Source organism: Boleophthalmus pectinirostris, unplaced genomic scaffold, assembly GCF_026225935.1.
Source record: "Boleophthalmus pectinirostris isolate CB_2022bp ecotype Guang Dong unplaced genomic scaffold, ASM2622593v1 HiC_scaffold_5, whole genome shotgun sequence".
Lineage (NCBI taxonomy): Eukaryota > Metazoa > Chordata > Actinopteri > Gobiiformes > Gobiidae > Boleophthalmus > Boleophthalmus pectinirostris.
The window spans coordinates 11,121,609-11,144,351 of NW_026571404.1; the positions used below are offsets into that span (position 1 = coordinate 11,121,609).

Here is a 22,743-nt window from a genome sequence, read left to right on the forward strand (position 1 = left end):
AAAACATCACAAACTGAAATGTAAATCATAATTTACCTGTTAAAACCATAAACAGTATGAATATATTTAAACACGATTCTCACCAACATAGACTGGGATATTAACATCGTCCACAATAAGCTGAAGGCCATCTCCCGCGTCTGCACATCTCCACTCCACCTGCAAAAAAAAATAAAAATACTATTATTATTACTACTTCAAACTTACACACACGTTTTGTTTGTGACTAAACTTGTGTACCAGGTCTTTTATTATCATTCTCTACTCCTAGATTTTAGTGAAAACTGTTAAGTTGCAGATCTGTGGTCTAAACTGTCTAAAACTGAGTGTGTTTTGTCGCCAATGGCCAACGCATTTGAACAGACCTATGATGTTGCACGTCTCTGCTCTGAGTACTCATGCAGGAAGTGTCCAGTTTAACAACTCCTTTGGACAATTGCTTTGGGAGGTGTTTAGTCACACTTTAAGTTTGACTGAATTGGGAAATTATTTAGTATAAACACTGTAGTGAGCAATATTTCTATAATTATTAAAATTAGTACATTGTTCTGACCAAACTCTACACATAACACAATACATTCTGATACACTTCCACATTATAATTGTACTTCCACGTATAATTGTAAAAATATTTGTAGTATTTGTTTTTCATTTCAACACAAATTTTAAACTATTCTTTAATCTATTCTTTAGCTCTCTCCTCCTAACACTCCCTTTCCCTTGTCCCCCCTCCAGCCCCCCTCTCACTGACCTTCCCGATGCCCTGGTAGAAGGCGGCCATGCGCACCACCGCTGGGACCTGGGAGAAGACCTGGTTCAAGTTTGACTGGAGCGGCTCATGTTGTCCTTGAAGAGTGAAGATATTTGAGCCGGTGAACGAGGAGAGACGAACGATCACAAACTCTCCCAAAGCTTTGAAAGAGTACTCTGTCCCATCGAACGTGACGAAGTGCAGACTGCCAAACACCATTGCTGTAAGTATGGACAAAGTAGTAGAAGTCATAGTAAGTAATAGTAGTAATAGTGAGGTTAAGGTACACTTTATTGTAGCCATAAGGATATTTGTCCTTTGCTTAATCTTGAGTTACGTTTGGGCTGACTATTGTGCATGTTTTGGGTTGTTAGGGGAAACTCATCCAGATATGGACAGTAGTAAGTATAAGTTAGTAGTAGTAATAGTAATAATAATTAGTAGTAGTAGTGTCACCCCGGGGTTCTACTTAGTGTTAAAAATACACAAATGTTTTCACAGGATTTTCCTAAAACTTACAAGTATATTGTTAATACTGATATTAAGATAGTCAGTATTGCGTAAAACTTAATATACTAAACTTAATATACTTCTTCATTACAATTATTAGTTTGTACAACCAGCAACGAAAACTAAAAATCCTTACATTTTTCATTCTCATTACGGTTTATTTTGTACGATCACAAACAATAAACTTTTGCGCCTTCTTCATTACAATTATTAGTACGTACGACCATAAACATTATTTTATTTATTTCTCTATTAGTGTTTTTCTTAAACATAATTCTGCAGATTTTTTTTCTTTCTCTTTTTAAAGTAAAATGTTGCATTGCTATGTGAAGCACTTTGGAAACTGTTTTGTTTGTAAAATGTGCTATACAAAGGAAGTTGGATTGGATTGGATAAACAAAAACTAAAAATCCTTACATTTGTCATTCTCATTGCTGTTTATTTTGTACGATCATAAACGATAAACTCTGCCTACTTTAACATTATTATTAGTTTGTATATATGTATGTATGTATGTGTGTATATGTTTATGTATATATGTATGTATGTGTTTATATTTCGGCAATGCATAATGACAGTTAAACACTCCAAAGGTGTTAAAAGTGTGAACCACGTGATTATGTTAAACAACAGGACACTATAAGTTTTTTAAACTTCATCCTACTCCTTTTGTAGCCTGATTCATCAGCCGGTTTTACTTCGTTTCACTTTGTATAAACCGTCTGACCTCAGAGCATTAGAATTTGTTCGCTCGATGGTACGTGGATACTTTTTATCATTTAACAAATCACTGCTATTTGGTCGTGAAGAAGGGCAATAACGTCTTTCCCCTTGATAAAATTCACTAAACATTCTCCTTATTCTGGCTTTAAATTCTCGATCTCGGGAATCGTTGACAACACTGACTGTATGGCTCTTCATTGATTGGCTGGTGCCCAAACTCGCACTTCCGGGGTTTTTGCGAACCGTCTATTGTATTTTGATTCCTGACTTAGCCGCTGGAGAGAAATGAAACTTGAGCGGAGGCACTAGGTGGCGCCAGCCTGGCTACTCCTTTTGAGCACCAGGTCCCAAATATGTTCATGTACATATCTGTGTTTTTGTTATTGTTTTTGAATTTTTGTTGTTCCTGGCTAAAACAAATAAAATGAATGAATGAATGTTCTTCTCTGCTTTATCTAAACTGGTTGTCTATCAAAATGTTGTCATTATTATCACATCTATAGTTCTAAATCAAAAATCCAAGGTTTTCTGGAGGCCAAATAACTCCATAAAAGTGTAAATGACCATTTCTGGCAGAGGCTCAAGATAAAAATCAATCATCCAAACTTGGCTGTACAACCTAATTCTCAAAGATAATGTATGTGCAGTTAATAGCCCTCACCGACGCCCTGCCCCGCCTTCTTGGTCGTGGAGCAGTTGCTGGGGTCGGCCCAGCAGTAACCCTGGCAGCGGTCCAGGGGGCGCTGTCTAAGGTAAAGGTCGCACAGAGGAGAGTCGATACAACACCACTGGAACGGCAGCAGGTCTTCATCTGTAGACAGAGGAGAGCTTTGTAAAAATGTACACAGGACACATGCATTCTTCATGTTTAGTTTGTGAAAATAAACACCATAATGTAAGATAAACTTCATTGTCTTGATTGAGACATCTATCCTCATTTGAACCTTGACCCATTGTTGTTGTTTTTTTATAAAATAATAAAATAAACCACACTGGCTGCCATGTTCAGAATGATATCTTTCATACAACAATGGTCAAAGTTTGTGTAAGAATTTCAACAGCAGGGGGCATTATTTCCCCATTTTTCCAAACTGAGACATGAGCAAGTACAGTTTTGTTTTCAGATTTAGACTATCAAATCCAGACCCATTTTAATGACATACTGTGAAACATTTCAAGCAACATTTAATTAAAGATCAAGGCCTCTAAACAATCTGTACATTCACCATCAAATCTTCTTACCTATATGTCTCTGTCTTTCTGTCGCAGTGAAGTATCTCTCGCTGTATCCCGTCAGCAAATCCCCCTCTAGCTCGTACACGCACCTCTTCCCTGATCCGTACGCATTGGACAGGACAGACCGAAAAACGTGACCGCCCACCCCTCCATATCTCTGGAGCCTCAGCGCAGCCACTCTGTCAGTCTGGTCCAGCACTTCTTGGATAAACGACATATCTCCGAGTGCTTGTGTTTTTGTACAGGGACAAGACGGTAGACCAGACGCCCATTCGCTCGCATCTGGTTGTTTCAAAGCCCACTCTTGACACTTAATTCTTGAATCGGAATTTGCGCCTGACGGATTTGAAAGATCGTACACCAGTTCTCCAGGTTTTCCCAGAGTTCCTGTCCATTGGTTGGGTCGGTATCTGCCCCCCTTTCCGAATATGTTGTCAGCTGGGACTGTGGGTTCGATATGGGTATTTGTCCCGTCTGTGTAGCCGACCAGAGCGTTGTGGTGCTGCCTCTGTCCCGGGCCCCAGAGCATGTCCCCGTACTTCAGCAAAGCGAATGAGCTGCCGCCGTCAGTGGTCAATATGCACTGGAAGGTGTTGGTCTGAAACAAAGTTTGGGATATTAAATTAGGTTAAGGTAGGCTATGTTTTTGTGGCTTTCAATACAGTGAAGTTTCTTTATTTTAATTTAATTTTACGTTCATTTGAGTAGCCCTCCCCAAAGATCAAAACAAAACAAAGATTTGACTTTGTTATAAATAACAAAAAAATATGAAAGGAAATGATGATGGTGAAAATAATATTAGTTTAAGTATAGGGACTAAAAATGTTTAAAAATGGAGAGAAAAGGAATTTTAATTATGAATTGACCGTAATGTGTCAATGTAAGGGGGCCTGGCGGTGTGTTTATGTCACACTACCATATTACTTTTGTTTAATTTAGCCAAATGCCAAATTCGGGTCAGTGTGTGTGGTCGGGGGAAAAATTTTTTGTATTTGTTGTGGGTGTTGCTTTATGTTTTTGTGTTTTGTTTTATGCTGACTATTGTAATTTGTTAAATGTTGATTGTTGTATTTTTTTTTTATGTTATATTCTGTTGTCCTTAAAAAAAATAAAATAAAATAAAAGATCAAAACTGATACTCAGATACCAATCAATACTAAAAATAGTATAAAAAGTAGCATCAGTACTGGAAAAAAAAATCACATAAATAGGACATAATTGGACCTTTCCTAAAATGTTTAGAACCGTCTTGATCTGTTTAAGAAACTGGTAACACTTTATAATAACTACACCTTATTTAGCATTAATAAAGCATGAACAAAGACTTAATTAATAATGATTCACACTTAGTAACTACTTAATTACTACCTGAATTAGCACTTGCACTTAATTTGCCTGTACTGTAAATAGTTACTCATAATTATATCATACTTATTTACTCATGGACTAACCAATTGAGCATTTATTAATCATTAGTAAACTATGAGAGAATGATTTACTAATAATACAATGCAATGATAATTCAGGCAGCTGTTATCTGTTAGTTACATCTTTTTGAGAGCTTTTCTAAAGTGGAGACAAATTATCCTTTATTCAGCATTTACTAAGCGTGAATCATTATTAATTAAATCTTTGTTCATTATTAATTAAGTCTTTGTTCATGCTTTATTAAGGCTAAGTAAGGTGTAGTTATTATAAAGTGTTACCAAGAAACTACTTATTTATGCAATTATATTTGGAGAAAATGAAATCTTGTTGTCTAGAACAGCCGTTTCCAAAGTCTGCTGTGCCATGGTCCCCCTATCGATGTGAAGATCACACAAGGCCCCTCTAATAATAGTTTACACTACATGTCATATTTTCTCTTTAAATGTATGTTTAAGTTAATACAAATATAAGTTGATTTAAACCAAAATTTCTTGCTTGTTGTGTGGACAACTTTTGGCAGCCTCCCTGCAATATTTCTAATGTCACTTTGGGAACCGCTGGTCTAGAAAAAGGGTGTTTTGTTGTTATGGCTCTGGCACTGAAAACATTATCAAGTATTTAGTATCAACTTTGAAATTTTAGTATCGGGATAACACTTATGCAATGCTTGGAAGCGGTCTTCCATGTTTTTTAAAGTCCATATGCTTTAGTAGATATCGTCCACTTACTAACACTCACTAATATTTACAGCTACTAAGTAAAGCAACTCTGATTTTTGTTCCAGATTTGAGTGTTGTGAAAACACACGGCCACCAGAGGGAGATAATGAGCTTCCTTGGTTTTCCCTGAGCTGCACAACAAATGCTCTTATTAAATGAAAAGAGGTTTCTCAAATTCCCAATAACAATACTATCTCTCATAAAGCTCCGTGACACGAATACATAATGGATAATACTTGTCTCCTCCTCCAAACAGTGAGACTATTCAACTTTCTGATCCTCCTTTATAATTGCATATCAATTCACAATGAACTGATTACAACTATTGGCACGTAATCATTTTGGTTTAGTTTTGTCATCTTTGGATAACTCAGTGGAAAATAATACTCAGATACTAATCATTGTAAACACTAGTATCGAAATTAGATACATGGAACAACGCTGAAGGAAAATAATGTGTTTTTCTGGCGGACAGATTTTAGAATGACACCATTAGTTGATAGTAAATAGTACATGACTGTTCTTGTTGTGTACCTCCTCTAAGTTGAGTTTCTGGTAGACGGGGGGCAAGACATGGTCCCATGTGACCTTGAGGATGTAGGCCGGAGTGAACGCAGGTTTGTTGAGTCTTTGTTGAAACTTTGTGACTTCTGCTGCTGTGCGGTTAAACACAATCTGAGAGTAAACGTCTGACATGTCCAACTCACTGTACTCCTGTTTCAAAAACACAACAGAACAAACGGTTAGAGAAGGGAGAGTGGAGCGGCAATGAAAAGCATTTTAACAACTTATTAACTAGTCCAAAATGTATCTGAATCACACTTTAAAGATATAGCATGCAACCAGTGACGTGCATTCAGGAGAGGCAGGGGAGGCAGAGTCTCACCTGTCAATCTTGAAAAGAAAAAGAAAAGTTGATTATAAAATATAATACATTTTAATATTTGTCACCTGGTATGTATTACAAATCCCTTTTCCGTACAAATCCAGTAATAAAAAATATTTTGAATTAAAAATGTCAAAAGGTCTGCATGTTCCAGTGAAATACAGGAAGGAGGAGACGCGCCGTGAGGCAGCACCTTGCTGTGCCGCTCGGTGAATAGTTTTATCCCATGGTAATACCTAACAAACAGTATCTGTATGCGATTCAAATAATGTGTGTCACTGTCCTGTCTATCCAAAATAAAACATTCTGACGATGTGTTCTGACTTTCCAAAATTTTGATTATGTATGAGATATATTTCTCTAACGTGTTTAGGCTCGCAGATTAATTATAAAACAGCAGTAAAAAGTTACTCGGTGAGGCAAACAGTTCGCCTGACTCAAGGAAGAGGGCGCTGTGAGTTGATTCTTGCGCGGTTAATTTTTATTCGTAATAATCCGCCTAGATAATCACAATGGACGATTACATTTCCAAACTGAAAAGATTCGCAAATCTGGATTTTCAATCAAAGCAAGATGTAGTAATCAAAGGGAGACCAACACCGGAGCTCAGAGGTTTGCTTCAGACTACGGCAAAGAACGTAACTCGGAGTTTTCAAACGGAGTTGGCCGCTCGTTTTCAATATAAAACCAAAAATAAGAAAACGAAAAAACAACAGTTTTCTTCGTTATTTGTCTCCAAAACCAAAATGAAAAAACGGATAACGATTCGTTTTTTCAGTTTTCGATTTTGTGTTTAAATGAAGAATGGAAAAAACGGATAACGGCCGTTTCCCGTTTACGTGACTTCCGTGACTGCGATGCCGAACTTTTGCACCGCATACGGACTGAACCGGGACTGATCCAGGTCCGAGACCAGACAGAGACCAGAGCGGGACTGAGACCGGGACCAGACCGGGACCAGAGCGGGACTGAGACCGGGACCAGACCGGGACCAGAGCGGGACTGAGACCGGGACCAGACCGGACTCCGAGCTTGGACTCCGAGCCTCCACGGGGTCCGAGCCTCAGCTTGGAGCTCCGGCCCTGCCGTGGGCTCTGAGCCTCCGGTCTGTCTCGATCTCGGTCTCAGGCCCGCTCTGGTCCCGGTCTGGTCCCAGTCTCACCGCATACGGACTGAATCAGGACGGATCCAGGTCCGAGACCAGACAGAGCTGCTCTGGTCCTCCGCGCTCAAGAACCGCGGCTGATTCCGAGGTGGTGCAAAGCCTCCGACTGACGCTTTCACCCCAACGAAAACGAACCGAACTAAGAGCTTTTGGTTCAGATGGACCAGGTCCGGGACCAGACCGGGACCAGAGCGCTACTGAGACTCAGTCCCGGTCTCGGTCCCGCTCTGGTCCGGTCTCAGTCCCGCTCTGGTCCGGTCTGGTCCCAGTCCCGCTCTGGTCCCGGTCTCAGTCCCGCTCTGGTCTCGGTCTGGTCTCGGACCTGGATCAGTCCTAGTTCAGTCCGTACGCGGTGCAAAAGTTCGGCATCGCAGTCACGGAAGTCACGTAAACGGGAAACGGCCGTTATCCGTTTTTTCCATTCTTCATTTAAACACAAAATCGAAAACTGAAAAAACGAATCGTTATCCGTTTTTTCACTTTGGTTTTGGAGACAAATAACGAAGAAAACTGTTTTTTTTCGTTTTCTTATTTTTGGTTTTATATTGAAAAACGAATGAACGAATGATACACGGATTTGGATGTCCTACGAGAAACCGCCTTTTCTGTTTTCCCTGTCTTTTGTTTTCAGTTAATGACAATGTATGGACTCAAACTGGATATTGTGACATGAAGACTTTGCCTAGAAGCCTCAGCAAGCATGAGCGATCAGCCACTCACATTCAAAGTCAGATCGCTTTGAAAACTTTTGGGGTTTCAAGGATAGACTTGGCCTTGGATGAACAGCGGAGACTCAACATTAGCCTACACAACGCAAAGGTAAAAAAGAACAGAGAAATTTTAAAAGACCTCATCAACGCAACCTGTTTCCTCGCTAAGCAGCAGCTAGCATTTCGTGGCAATGACGAGAGCGCAGGCAGCGCTAACCATGGAAACTATTTAGGGCTATTATACGCTTTTGCTGAGAAAGACGAGAGGCTAGCGAAACATTTAGCTACGTCCACTGTCTTTTCTGGCTTGTCAAATAGAATACAAAACGATCTTATTGAAGCAGTCAGCGATGTCATCAGAAATGATATTAGAAATGAAATTAGCGCAGCCTCATTTGTAGCAGTAGAAGTAGACGAGACAACCGATGTGACAAATAAAGCTCAAATCTCTGTCATTTTGCGCTATGTAAAAACTGAAGCAGCTTGTGAAGTGAAGGAGGCGTTTTTGGGTTTTGACGACGTGAGTGCAGATAGACGAGCCCCTGCTATAGCCGAGTATGTTATGGGTGTGTTGGAGAAATACACCTGTGTTAAAAAGCTTGTAGCCCAGACATATGATGGGGCTGCTGTAATGGCATCAGACCTTAATGGGGTGCAGGCTAAAATAAAAGAAAAGGTACCTGAAGCCATGCTCACCCACTGTTATGCGCACAAGTTAAACCTTGTACTAATGCATTCAGCAAAGTGCATCCCTGAATGTCGAGTGTTTTTTAAAACAGTTAGCAAGTCCACCAAGCGCACGCACTTAATGGATGAGGTGGTGAAGCGACGTTTACCCAGAGCAGCGCCTACAAGATGGAGCTCTAACTCCAGACTGGTCCAGACAATAAGCATGTACCAAAACGATGTGCGTGCTTTATTCCATATCATGGAGGAAAATCCCGACAACTGGGATAATGAGACTTTGATGATGGCAACAGGATACGACCGGTGGCTGTCAAAAGCATCAACATGCTTCTTACTTATGACATATGAGGACATTTTCAGTGAAACAGACTCACTTTTTAGAGTGCTGCAAAACAAAGTGTTAGATATTCAGTATTGTTGTGGGCACATCCGTGATACACTCCGGGCTCTAGAACTCAAAAGACAGGATTTTGATTGTTTTTATAACCGATTTGAGCAGAAATGTGGCGAACTTGGTCTGACAAACACAGGACGTACAGAGTTAGTCAGAGATGAACATCGGCAAGTGTTCTGTAATATTTTTGATAACATCAGTGATCAGATGAAAGCCAGGTTTGATCACTTTGGTGAGCTAGCTTTCCTTGGTTTATTGGATTGCACAAAATTTAGTGAAATGTCACAACATTTTGATGACACGAAACTGCAGAGCTTGTCAAAATATGCAAGGTTTTTTTGATTTTGTGAGACTAAAGGCGGATCTAATTGGACTGTATAGCTCCCAAACGGTGAGGAATGAATGCAAGTCTCCTGGACAACTTCTCAGCTTTTTGGCCCAGAACGACCTCATCCAGACTGTCCCTGAGGCAACTAAGTTACTCCAGTTAGTACTCACAATACCAGCGACAACAGCTTCTGTGGAGAGATTTTTCTCAGCATTAAAAAAAATCTAAACATACAGTCGGAACAGGACTGGTCAAGGACGTCTTTCATCCCTGGCAATGATCTCCATTGAGTCAGAGAGACTGTTGAAACTGAAGGACGATAAGGAGGACTTCTACAACAAAGTCACTGACATTTTTGTCCAGAAGGATCGGCGCATGGATTTCATCTTCAAGTGAAGGTAAGATAAACTTGGATAATTTTAGTTTAAAATGGGCTTAATTGAAATAAATTTGCCCTTTAATACAAAATGCATCATGTTTGTATAAAGATGCTGTTTATAGTGCTCCTTTGGGTTAATTTCCAATTGTAAATCTGACTCTGAAAGAGTCAGTGCCTCACTAGCCATGAACCACACCGCACGTCACTGCATGCAACTTTCTGGACCTGGGATGTTATCGGCATGACACCATCTATTTCTATCTGTTTCAATAGTTTCTTATTTATTTAAACATTACAATTTGCAAATATTTAGTGTGATTATGTCAAAACCTAAATCATACCTATGCACTAAAACAAGGTATCCCCAGGTTTGACTACCCTAAATTTAAGACTTTTTAAAAACCTTTTTAAGACCACTTAAATGAAAATAAAGACCAACATTGCACCCTTTATGTAGGCGAAAAACACCAGATCCAATTCTAGTAATGACCAACCAACTACTTTATCTAGAATCCAACGTCTTTCTCCACTCTACTGATTGTTTACTCATTGCCGCCGGCGCCAGAAACCAAAGTATCATTTGCGTATACTCCAAATTAGACGCTCATTCACGTTACATGATTTCACGTTGTTGTTGTTTTTTTTTTCCTCCCTCCATTGCACTGCAGCCCAGAGTATACAAAAAATAGGCAAATGAAATTTAGGACCTTTGTGAAAAAAATAAGACATGGACAAACATAATTTGAGATTTTTTAAGGCCTTAAATTTAGGAACATAAAATTTAAGACCTTTTTAAGACGTTTAAGACTCCGTGGCTACCCTGTAAAACCTTCAACCTTCAGCAGCTCTAGCAATCGATAATTACAGATTACTCATGACTTTCAGCTTCAGTGCTTCATCTAAATGCTTCACTATTGTACAGCACTTAACTTGGGGCTCCCTGTTCACCTGACCCCTCACACGTACACACCTGATAAAACACTCGTCCTCTCCCGTTGCTGAGGTCCGCGTCATCCCAAAACGCAGCCAACAGAGACAGGTTCCTGTGTTTGGGGAAGGCAGCACCCGTGGGAGCAGGGAGGAGGTACTGCTCGTTCTCATCTGGAGTCTGGAGCTGAATCAGGCCATTGTCCGAAAACTGAAGAGACAGAGACATACAGAACTGTGTAAGCTAAAAGGAGAGAGCGGTAAAGCTTCTCAGTGACGATGTATTGCTATTTTTTTCTGTACAAAACAGTAAGACTCTAATAATGGAACGTATTTTAAAATGCCTCCTTACATCACCATTTTAGGTACATAAGATATGAATTTGATCAAATAAATAAATAAATATAAATAAATAAAGGTGCACCGTGTAGCTTTTTAGTTCACTTGGCATGGTGGCGTCACCTACTTGTCTCCATGAATTTAAGAACTTTAATGCCATACTGTTAGGTTAGGTTAAGTTAGGTTGCTTTATTCGTACCCGTAGGTAAATTAGTTTTGCAGATTTGAGAGGCAGGTGCCACATTTCACATTTCACTCATCCACATCATCATCAATAAACACGTATAAAACCACAATTACAAAATAAAGTGTTACAGTGCTCCAGTGCAAAATGGTTTGTTCCATCAGTTCAATTCATTCATCGCACTTGACTAAAATCACAATAAATATTAAATATATAAAAAACACATGATACTGTGCAACATTCTAGGAAAACCAGACACATCTCCATGGAGCCAAGCCCAAGGAAATTTTACTTAAGTAAGACAGAATACTCACGTAAATCCTTTTATAGGACTTTCCGAGAAAAGGAAAGTCGACTGGAGGAGTGATGTACGGAGAGTTTCCGTCCCCGTCTGTGATCATCACAGCTTCATCTCCAACCTCCTCTCCATAAGGAAACAGGACACTCTCTGTCCACACAGACAGAAAACAAAAACATGAATTTGAATAGTATTTCATCAACATCATAATAATATGTCAAATTAAATCTACATTTTAGACATTGGTAAGCACTTAAAGGCATAAAGAATTTCATATATGACAGTTTAATAAGTATGACTATGATTTTTTCTTTTTTTTTTTCAAATACTACAAACTAGCACAGTTGGTTTGCATGGAGATGCTATTGCTTTGCCTTAACTCTTCCATAATATGACATTAAGCATATCATCATAGAGACAAGTAGCATGTCACATCTGTGGAGAGGCGAGTCCGTTCATACTCATACTTTAATTCATCATTGCATTTATATAGTGCCTTTTAAGATACCCAAAGCACTTCACAGTTCATTATTCATTCACTCAACACTCAGTGGTGGTATGCAACTATTGTAGCCACAGCTGCCCTGGGACAGACTGACAGAAGCGAGGCTGCCAATCTGCACCATCGGCCCCTCCATCCACCACCATCTCTCACACACACACCACTTTCATATTAGGCAATGTGGGTGAAGTGTCTTGCCTAACAGTTTTTGCCAATGGCGCCCCCTGTGGCACCTGATTTTCCCAGTGGTCTCCCATCCAAGTACTAACCAGACCCAGCCCTGCTTAGCTTCTGAATCTGACAAGCCGGTATGGCCACCCAACTGTATGTTTTCATGTATATATATTTTGAGCAATAAAAAATCTGCAAATAAATGTTAAATTGATAGGCTTAATGCCATACTGTGGAGCATTCCAGGCCCACATCTTTATGTTGGCAGGTAGGTAGCAGACCACATTTAACTAGGAGAAATATTAGAGGAGTAGATTTTTAAGACTAGAGAGAAGGAATAGAGGTAATCCAAAATCTAGACATTTGTGAATGCAATACTGTATATGAAAATCTATAAGTGTATGTTGTTTTGAGGTTAGTGCTATATCTTATCTTAGTGTTTTAACAGGTAAATAGCAGAAGTCATATCCCACCCGTTGGAGCCGCTGTAGTGGGCAGAGTATATGGTTGGCGATTGGCACATCTGAAAGTCCCTGGTTCATTGATGCAGATTTTGGGTTGAGGGCAAAGTATGGTTAAACATTCGTCTACATCCACACAACCTTCTTTTCCATGTCCATTGTTTCTGGTTGCGATCCACCCTTTGTTACAACTACACCCGTACCCTCCAATGGTGTTCACGCACTGAGCTGCAACGTGGCATTTTCCATTATCTTGTTGGCATTCATCTATATCTACACAACTGGTGCCCAGATTTACAAATCCGGGTTTACAAACGCATTGGTAGGACCCGGGAGTATTATAGCAAGCAGCGTTGAAGTGGCACGGTTTAAGCACACTGCATTCATCGATATCTTTGCACCATGAACCATTCCCTGAAAATCCAAATGGACAATGGCAGGAAAATGATCCAGGCGTGTTCCAGCACCTCGCAATGGGGTCACACGGAAATCCAGCGCATTCATTGATATCAGTGCAATTGGAATTTTGTTCGGAGAAGCCTTCCGGACAGGAGCACTGATACGAGCCAGGTGAATTCGTGCAGACTTGATCGGATCTGCATGCTGTGCTGATTTCACATTCGTCAATATCCACGCAGCCTACGCTATTGTTCGTGTAGCCAGGCGAGCACAAGCAGGTATAAGATCCAAGCGTGTTGTTACAGTAGGAATTCTCGGGGCAAGAGGCGTCTCCACCATCACTGCATTCGTTTATATCTTCGCAAATTGTGTTTCTTAAGAGTAAAACCTAAATTGCACGGGCAGAGATACGACCCTATAGCGTTAACACAAGTTGAGTGGTTTTGACATATTGTGGTGTTCTCCAATTCGTAGCATTCGTCAATATCAGAACATTCAGTCCCGCTGCTGGAAAATCCTTTGTTGCACTCACAATAATATGACCCAATTGAATTCACGCAGGTGCCATTGATACACAGGCCAGATTCAGGGGCGTTGCACTCGTCTATATCCAAACAGGAGCCATTAAGCTTAAAAAATCCAGTATCACAAATACAGTCGTAGCTGCCATCTGAATTGATACAAGTACTAAAATCAGGGCAGGTTGTATTGTCCAGGCATTCATTGATGTCTTCACAATAGGTCTCGTTCTCTTGGTAACCTTCAAAACATTTACACAAAAACGCTCCTTCTGTATTGTGACATTTTGAAAAATTAGGGCACTGGACCGAGCCTAAAGCGCATTCGTCTATATCGGAACAAAAAGTACGATTGCCGGAAAATCCTGGGTCACATTTACAGTCATAGCTTCCTTCTGTGTTGGAGCATGTACTGTTAGCGGGACATTTGAAATTCCCAGTTGCGCATTCATCGATATCCTCACATGTCGTCCCGTTTGATGCAAAACCATCGAAACAAACGCATTCAAAAGATCCGTCCGCGTTGACACATTGGGAATTTTCAGGGCAGGCTTTATCACTTTGGGAACACTCATCAATATCAGAGCAAGTGGTGCCAGGGCCCTCATATCCATCAATGCATCTGCAATAGAAAGAGCCTTGAAATGGGTAACACTCTGCAAGCGGGTGGCATATTGATTGTGCGTTGCGGCATGTTTCGTTTTTGACACAAATCCCTATGTCGTAAACTTGATCTAAAATGCAAGAGCAAGTGAAGTAGCCTGGAAAATTATAGCAAGTCATGTTTTTGCTACAAGTTGTGTCCAATTTGCACTCATCGATGTCTTCGCAAATAAATCCATCTCCCCGGTATCCACTGTGGCATCGACAGGCGTAGGACCCGTTTTGGTTGATGCAGTTCGCCTGGGCGCTGCAGTTGTGCGGGAGAGAAGAGGTTGGGTCGCATTCGTTTATGTCCTGGCAGTCAAATCCATCGCCCTCTGTGCCAGTGGGACAGGTGCAAGTGAAGCCTCCGGGCGTGTTAGAGCAGCGGGCGGTCGGGTGGCAGCCTCCATTTTGGATCTCGCACTCATCAACGTCTATAATTCACCCAAAATGGGACAGTGTCAGGGAAACAGCCCCAAAGTGTGCTAAAAGAAAGCTTCAACACAGTTCACTTAAATGACCCAGAGGAGAGGGGGATTTTTGTAATGAGAAAAGACCCACCTGAGCAGTTTTTGCCATCTCCAGTGAAGCCGTTGAGGCAGGAACAAAGATGGCTGCCGACGGTGTTGACACATTTGGCGAATCTGCTGCAGTCATTTTGTCCTGTTAGACACTCGTCTAAATCTGCAAGAAAAGAGAGAGAAGTCAGATTATGTAACTAAAAAAAGGTTAACCAGTAGTTGGAATTCTGCTCATAAAATACAGCAGTATTTTTTACATCTGTTTGCCTGATGAAGGCCTAGTGCCGAAAACATTGTACGGTTTGTCCTAATAAATCTCACAATTTGCAAGTAAGATGATGTGCGGGATTTTTCTATGTTCTTGGGCTTCTCCCTTTCCTCCAACACACCCATCTCAAGTAACTGATGTGCAAAGTTCTCATTCTTTTATACATCAGTAAAGTAAAATTAAGAGAATGCATAAGATAAGCTATTTATTTTATATTCCTTGTTTATTTTTCATGTATTAATTAAGCATGAAGTGAATGAGACATAAAATCTGTGTGATAATAATTACTGTTATTGGATTTTCATAAATAATTAGATTGAATATTGTGATATTTCAGCTTTGTTAAAAAAAAGCAAGAAACCTTGAACACAGTGAGAGGAGAAAAGAAAATAGTTGCATTTCAATATGTATTTCTCAGTTGAGATACATGTTTTTGTTTTAATTTAAAGGGACCATATTGAGCTATTTTCTGATCCATGTTATAATGTTGTTTCCTTATCAAAATCATACTTGGAGTTGTGTTTTGTTTCATTCACACATGTTTAAGACACAAATTCTGCATACTTAGGCTGAATTCTTCTCTCAAACAGAAAAGCCTCTGTTCCACCTTGTGATGTCATGTGGTAATACAGGAAGTTTTTTTAAACTCCATCCACCTTCACAAGACTCATTTGGATAATTTTAACCCTCTCTACTGAACAAAAGATAAAAGGCAGCTTCCACTTCATGACATCACAAGGTGAAACAGTGTGTTTTGAGCTTTGGAGATGCAGACAGACTAATTAACAAACAGTTACTCAAACATATGTGAATGAAACAAAACATAACTCCACATTTTTGAGGCTGTAACAACATTATAACACGGCTTAAAGCTCACAAACGTCACCTTTGTGTAATAAAAGACCTTTAAATAACGTTTCCATAACAACAAACATAAAACTTACCAAAACAGCTGGAGCCAACTTGAGTGAATCCTTGTTTACAGACACAGGAGTACGACCCGGGCACGTTCACACACTGAGTCTCATTTTTGGGGCAGACACTGTCCAGCCGGCATTCATCAATATCAGAACAGCTCACCCCAGAACCCACATACCCCTTATCACAAACACACTGGTACCCGGACGGCGAGGGGTGGCAGAGTCCCCGGGAATGGCAGGATGGGTCGCACTGTTGACTCGGGGTGATGCATGTGTTGTTCAAAACCAGTGTCCCATTCAAACAGGAGCACACGAACGCACCAGGAGAATTGACGCAGACTGAAAAACTTGGGCATAGCTGGTCATCGGTACATTCGTCTACGTCTTCGCACATGATCCCATCGCCAGTGAAGCCTTGCAGACAGGAGCAAGCAAACCCGCCGATGGAGTTAACACATGTAGCGTGAGGATGGCAAGTCCCCCCGTCTTCTGAACACTCGTCTATATCATTACACACGGTGCCATTGCCTTCAAATCCTCGAATACACGTACAAGTATGGGAACCGATGGTGTTGAGACATGTCGCGTTCACGTGGCATGGGTTGTTTTCACATTCGTCCATGTCAACACAAGTTTTACTACTTGGAGGGCGGTAGTATCCAGCTTTACAATTGCATTCGAATGACCCGTCAATGTTTTTACACTCTTCATTCGCTCCGCATGGGTTTTCTAGTTTCTCACATTCGTTTATATCTAAGCAGGTTGTTTTATTAATCAGTGAAAATCCAGAAGGGCAAACGCAATAGAAAGATCCTTCAGTGTTGACGCAGCTTGCTTTGTTTTTGCACCCGCCATTGTCCGCTAAGCATTCGTCTACATCGTCGCATTTGGTCAGTCCATCCCCTTTATAGCCAGCCTCACAAGTGCAGTTGTAGGCGCCAGGTAAGTTCAGGCAGATCGCTTTAGGGTGGCATTGAAGAGACAGTGAGCACTCATCTATGTCCACACAGCGAAAACCATCTCCATTGTAGCCTGTTTTGCACTGGCATCTAAAAGAACCAGCTGAGTTTTGACAAGTAGCGTAAGGGCTACACAGTCCCTTTTCACATTCATCAACATCTATGCACTTGGAACTATTGAAGACGTATCCAACTCCACAGTCACAATAGTATGATCCAGGTGTGTTAACGCAATCTGTGAAAGAGGGGCAAAGGTCCTGGTTTTCGCATTCATTTATGTCGTCACATTTTCGCCCATCGCCGAGAAAACCATCGCGACAGGAACATTCGTACGTTCCGAGTCGGTTGATACAAGCGGCGTTCGGATCGCAGTTGTTTGACCCATCGACGCATTCGTTTATGTCAACACAGGTCATCCCATTTCCGTCAAAACCTTTCTTACACGTGCACGTGAATGACCCTCTTGTATTCTCACAAAGCGCGTACGAGCTGCACCTCTGGGTAGTGCACTCATCAATGTCTTCACATATTTGTCCGTTACTTTCAAACCCAGTGCTGCAGGTGCATTGGAAAGTCCCCGGTAGATTTTTGCAGCCTTTATAGCCAAGAGACAAAGAGCAAATCTGAGGCGTTTCTGAGCATTCATCAACATCCAAGCAAAGATAGTTCCCATTTCCTTTATAACCTGGATTGCAGGTACAGACGTAAGATCCAGGGTTATTCGTACAGGTTGCGTTCCAGTGACATGTTCGCTGACTTGCGCATTCATTGATGTCATTGCATAAAAAACCATTCCCGGTAAATCCATTTTTACAACTGCATTTCCTCCCTCCTTCAGTGTTGGTACAAATGGCATATTCGTGGCAACCTCCGTTCTCCTTAATACATTCGTCAATATCTTGGCAGTTTTGTCCATCTCCTGTGTATCCTTTTAGACATTCACAAACGTAACTTCCTAAAGTGTTGTTGCACCGGGCTTTGGAGTGGCAGTTGTTGAGTCCACTGGAGCATTCGTCGATGTCACTGCACACCGTCCCGTCGCCCTGATAACCCATTTGGCACACGCACACATAGTCGGTCTGCACTTTGAGACAGTCGGCCTGAGGGTGGCACAGCACGCCTGCTTTTGCGCATTCCTTTGCGTCCAATACTGGAAAAGAAAGAAAAAAATGGTCAGACTGAGAGTGATACAGAACAAAGAGAGAGAGAACAGTTAAAATGTATGAAGATATTGATTTAGGTTTGGCTTCGTTGATTCTAATTGCCTTAGAAGTGTGTGTCCATGGCCCCTTTTGTCTAATTATGATGGATCCACCCCATACCCAAAGAACTAAGCTTAGAAGGTTGGATTGCCAGGTGTAGAGGTAGAGTGCCTGGCTATGTAACAGTAGATCACTGGTTCACTGAGTACAAGTACTACATCTAGTTTGGAAAATAAATGAATGTAAACATAAAACACCAGCCATGAGCTCTCAGACTGAGAAACCTCCTAACACATGTGCGAATGTCTCTGGAAACACTTTAAAACTACCAAATGTGTCGCCATAAAAAAGCCTACGCATTTTAACACGTACACTACCGGTCAAAGGTTTTAGAACACAACACTTTTTCCATTTTTTTACTGTCTACTGTTGACTAAAACATATTTTAAACTTGTGATTCCTGAAAGTGTCCACCTTTGGCAGATATAACAGCTGAACACACTTGTGGCTTGTTCTTTTTACAATAGAAATTAAATATTATTCAGAAAGTTCTTCCCAAGTCTGTTGTAGAAGTTCCCATAAATGTGTGAAACTTGTAGGATTCTTGGCTTTCACTTTTCTGTCCAGTTCATCCCAAACCAGCTCGATGGGGTTTAAGTCTGGAGACTGTGCTGGACACTCCATGTTTTCAAGTTGTATCATCTTGTTCTTTTTTCCTGAGGTAGTTTTGGCAGAGCTTAGACTTGTGTTTTGCATCTTTTATCTTTTTTTAACCTCTGGCTGTTCAGTTCTTACCTTTGTACCATTTCAAGCTCTTCATTACACTCGCACGACTTGAATTGCAATAAATAACTGGAAATGGTGCTGAAAAACTTTAGACCCGTAGTATATTGTAACAATGATTGGCTAATCAAATTTAGTTTTTTGTATTTTTAACTTGTACCAGTACCCAGAGTACCATGTGTCTCTTCTAAGGTTGGAACCTGTGATCTACTGATCCACTACACCAGGCACACACTCTTGGCTCTCTTGACTTTCATTTAATTGACCCCAAACTAATTTATGTTTTGAATTAATAATATCTTAATATTATCTAGTGTCCCTTTAATGCCATACTGCTGAAAATCTCCAGATAGCGTACACTCTCCCGGTAAAGTTGTGTGTCTTTAGTTGATAATAAAATTTACGGAAACCATTAAATAGTAGATAGTAGTGTATGTAGTGTTATAATTATTAGGACTTACCTGCTTCACATAGACTTAGACAAGAGAGGAAAAGGAGCAGAAACCTGGAAACAAACACAAAACACGGTTAAATATACTAAACTATACGTACATACTTTTTCTTGTTTTTCCTCTCTTGTTATTTGAATCATTTGAAAGATCCACTGTGTAACTTTTCTGGTGGAGTGTCCAGCAACTGCTTATCTCCAGAATGTCATTTAAAGACTAAATTAAATAAAAGTTTAATGTCATACTGAGGAACATTCCACGTAAAGCATCTCCTTGAAGAGAAGCAGGCAACGTACTTACTAGAAAAGTAACATACACGTTTAAAGTTCAGTCTTTGTTCTGGGATTATGTAGACCAGAATCACCTGAAACCTTGAACTTAGCTCCTGCAGTGTTTTTTGCCCTATTTATAGAGTATATATTACCATTTTGACTTTTCATTGTGATTCTATGTCCTTCTTAACAATAGTTTGGAGGATTTTGTTTCTTGGTCACCTAAATGAGCTGGTAACACTCAACCAGCCTCCTCTTGTCTTGCAGCGTGTTAGAGGGACTACGGTGATTATTTTTACTCTAAATGACCTAGTTAGAGCACTTTAATTACACTGGAACAGGCCAAATGTCTATTAATTTGAAATTTAAAAAGACTGAACTTGTAAAATAAGGTTGACCATATGAAATTTTGATATATGATGGTTATATTGTTTCATCATATACATTTATGCTCAGACACTTTTCCCCACCTTTTCCTGATACTGGTTGGTCTCTATCATGAAATGAGTTAGTGACAGCAAGGTTTAACCAATCACAGTGGAGTGTGAACTCTCAGAAGAAGCAGAGAAGTTTAATTAAAGCAATATAAATCGAGAGAGCTGCCAAAAAAATGAGATACTAATCGATACTAAAACTAGGATCGAAACTAGAGAGAGTATAGATACTTAAAAAGCCACATTCACAGGACAGATTTGAACCTTTCCTGAATAGCTATAGAATGATCTGATCGATATCAAAACAAGTATAAGAGCACATAGACTAGTATATATGCTCATAGACCACTATGGAACATAATGGGTCAAACGAGGGATTATACAGATATAAGGCCATATGGTAATAAAGCCAGAATTATATAGAGCACAAAGTACTTCAGATTTAGGGCTTCTTCATTTCTCGTTCCTCCTTAGCCAACGGGCATTATATTATAAAATAAACACATTCCACTATTAATTCATAGAACACATAAACAACACACATTATCTCATTGTACTGCTATTTCCTTAGCGATATGGTCGAGTATGAACTTCTGTCGCCTAAACAAATCTTTCTCAGTAAAACATAGAACTTTTCTGAAGCTTTCTCAATCGCAAGTGCACGAGACCGTTATCTTTCAATGTTCACGTAAAGGGATGCAGCACTACAGCACCACCGTGCAGGGAAAACAGGTATTACAATTAACAAACAAAAAAGGACCAAAGATACAAACAGGATTTACATCACAATTTACAGTTTTTCACCCAGTTACAGTAATATAAAAGAAAGTGTTGTTTGAAAATGTCATTCTGTTTTTTTAAATAAAGAGTGTTTTTACTATCATGGTATTAGAAATAGTATCATGTCTATCAAGTTCGAAATCTAGTATTGAAGAAGAATTGAAATTGTGACTTGGATGGTTCAAGATTTCATTTTTATATTGGCCTTCCCCCTTCCCATGATTATATAACACTCATGGTGGTTGGTTCAAGTACAGAGACATATATTTAGGATAATATTTGTAATGCTTTAATACAGTATTTCTCAAACTGGGGTACATGTACCACTGATGGTATGAGGCCTCCTTCAATTTGCACAATTTCATCCATATTTTTGTCCTCCTCTTGGTTAGTTAAGGTTAGGGTTAACAGTCCTATTTTAGACTGGCTTTAGACCTGGTACATGTAAGACCAAATATATTCTAAGTCCGTACGCAGTGTTAAAAGTTTGAGAACCACACCAATGTATTCAACTTCAGAAATTTCTTGTTTCAAATGAAAGTATGTTGTGACTTTGACAACAAATCAACCATTTAAGTTTTAAATTATTGAACATAATACCATTATTGTAATCCTGAAGATCATAGTTATCACTTATTTCTTAAAGCTCTATTTAAAGATATTATTTCATAGTGTTAATATATTTAGTGTCTGAAGCTTTCGGAAAAAAATGCGAGCCAGACTTCCACAACATGCATCATCAGGTTTGTTGTGATCATGTTTCCATGGCAAAGTGCAAATGGAAACTCCAAGCTTTTGTCGTAATCTCAGGAGAGGAACGCGACTGACGTGAGGCTGGGGAATCTGAGTCCTATTACAGTCAGTGAACGCACCAGCTACTGTAAATCTCGTCCAAGCTTCTCATGGGACAAACTTGTCAATAGAGTTAAACATCTGAAGTGCGCCCTTACCATAACTGCATTTTTATGGTTAGTACATTTGTTGCGTTCTTTTCTTCTGACTGTTTCCTTGTTATACCTACTATCTGTAAGCACTCTGATGTATTTTATTAAAAACATTTAGACACAACAAGTCATCACAATTCATCCTATTGCCATAACTACCTCAAGACAGAATGAAGGAAACATAGCAGTCTAAAGAAGCTTATGGCGTCACCAATCAGACACCTGGGCCATTGACGTAGGAGTGTCTTGCCCAGTGACACAAGAGCAGTAAGCAGTGTTAATAGAATAAATGTAGTAAACAAACTTCCATAAATTCAGTCTAGAAAACCTAACTGCTCCTCCATCTACCTCACCGCTTCTCCGGAGCTTACCTGGCCCTCAGCCTTCATCACCTCACTCCAAACACTCATCCACGCCACTCACCGCACCTCCTCCTCGTCCAATCAGCGCCCAGTCTGCCCAATTTAAACCCTTAGACATACAGCCGCATCATCTCATTGCCCCCTTCACTCTCCTCATCCTCACCTCTACCTCCTCCAGTGTCCAGACACCGGGGGAAGTCCTCTCCTAAACGTCATCCAACAGGCCACGCCCTTCATGTCTTCTGCCAGGGTTTGACTGCCAAAGGTAACTCATTCAATAAAACTATTAATACTTTTCTCTTTGTGTCAGTCTGAGTCTCTTCAGGTTGAATTAGCTGTTAATTGTTAATGCAGCACTATGTAACTTTTTGGTGGAATGTGTACAACTTCCTAGAAACCGTCTGACCTCGCAGCATTAGGATTCGTTCACTCGACGGTAGGCGGGTACTTTTTTTCCACTTAGCCAATCGCTGCTATTTGGTCGTGACG

General features: G+C 40.2%; 1 protein-coding gene across 1 annotated transcript in view; it reads right to left on the reverse strand.

Annotated features, from left to right (window-relative positions):
- The window catches only part of si:ch73-105b23.6 (mucin-like protein), a 47,866-nt gene extending 25,564 nt beyond the window's left edge, over nt 1-22,302 (reverse strand). The window contains exons 1-11 of the mRNA XM_055162943.1: nt 22,241-22,302; nt 19,475-19,518; nt 16,094-18,178; nt 14,922-15,044; nt 11,681-11,814; nt 10,887-11,054; nt 5,902-6,081; nt 3,227-3,818; nt 2,646-2,795; nt 752-972; nt 84-159 (exon numbers count right to left, since the gene is read on the reverse strand). Coding sequence (XP_055018918.1) covers nt 84-159; nt 752-972; nt 2,646-2,795; nt 3,227-3,818; nt 5,902-6,081; nt 10,887-11,054; nt 11,681-11,814; nt 14,922-15,044; nt 16,094-18,178; nt 19,475-19,518; nt 22,241-22,302 — 3,835 coding nt within the window. The remainder of the gene's footprint in view (nt 1-83; nt 160-751; nt 973-2,645; nt 2,796-3,226; nt 3,819-5,901; nt 6,082-10,886; nt 11,055-11,680; nt 11,815-14,921; nt 15,045-16,093; nt 18,179-19,474; nt 19,519-22,240) is intronic.
- Between the last annotated feature and the right edge of the window lie 441 nt (nt 22,303-22,743).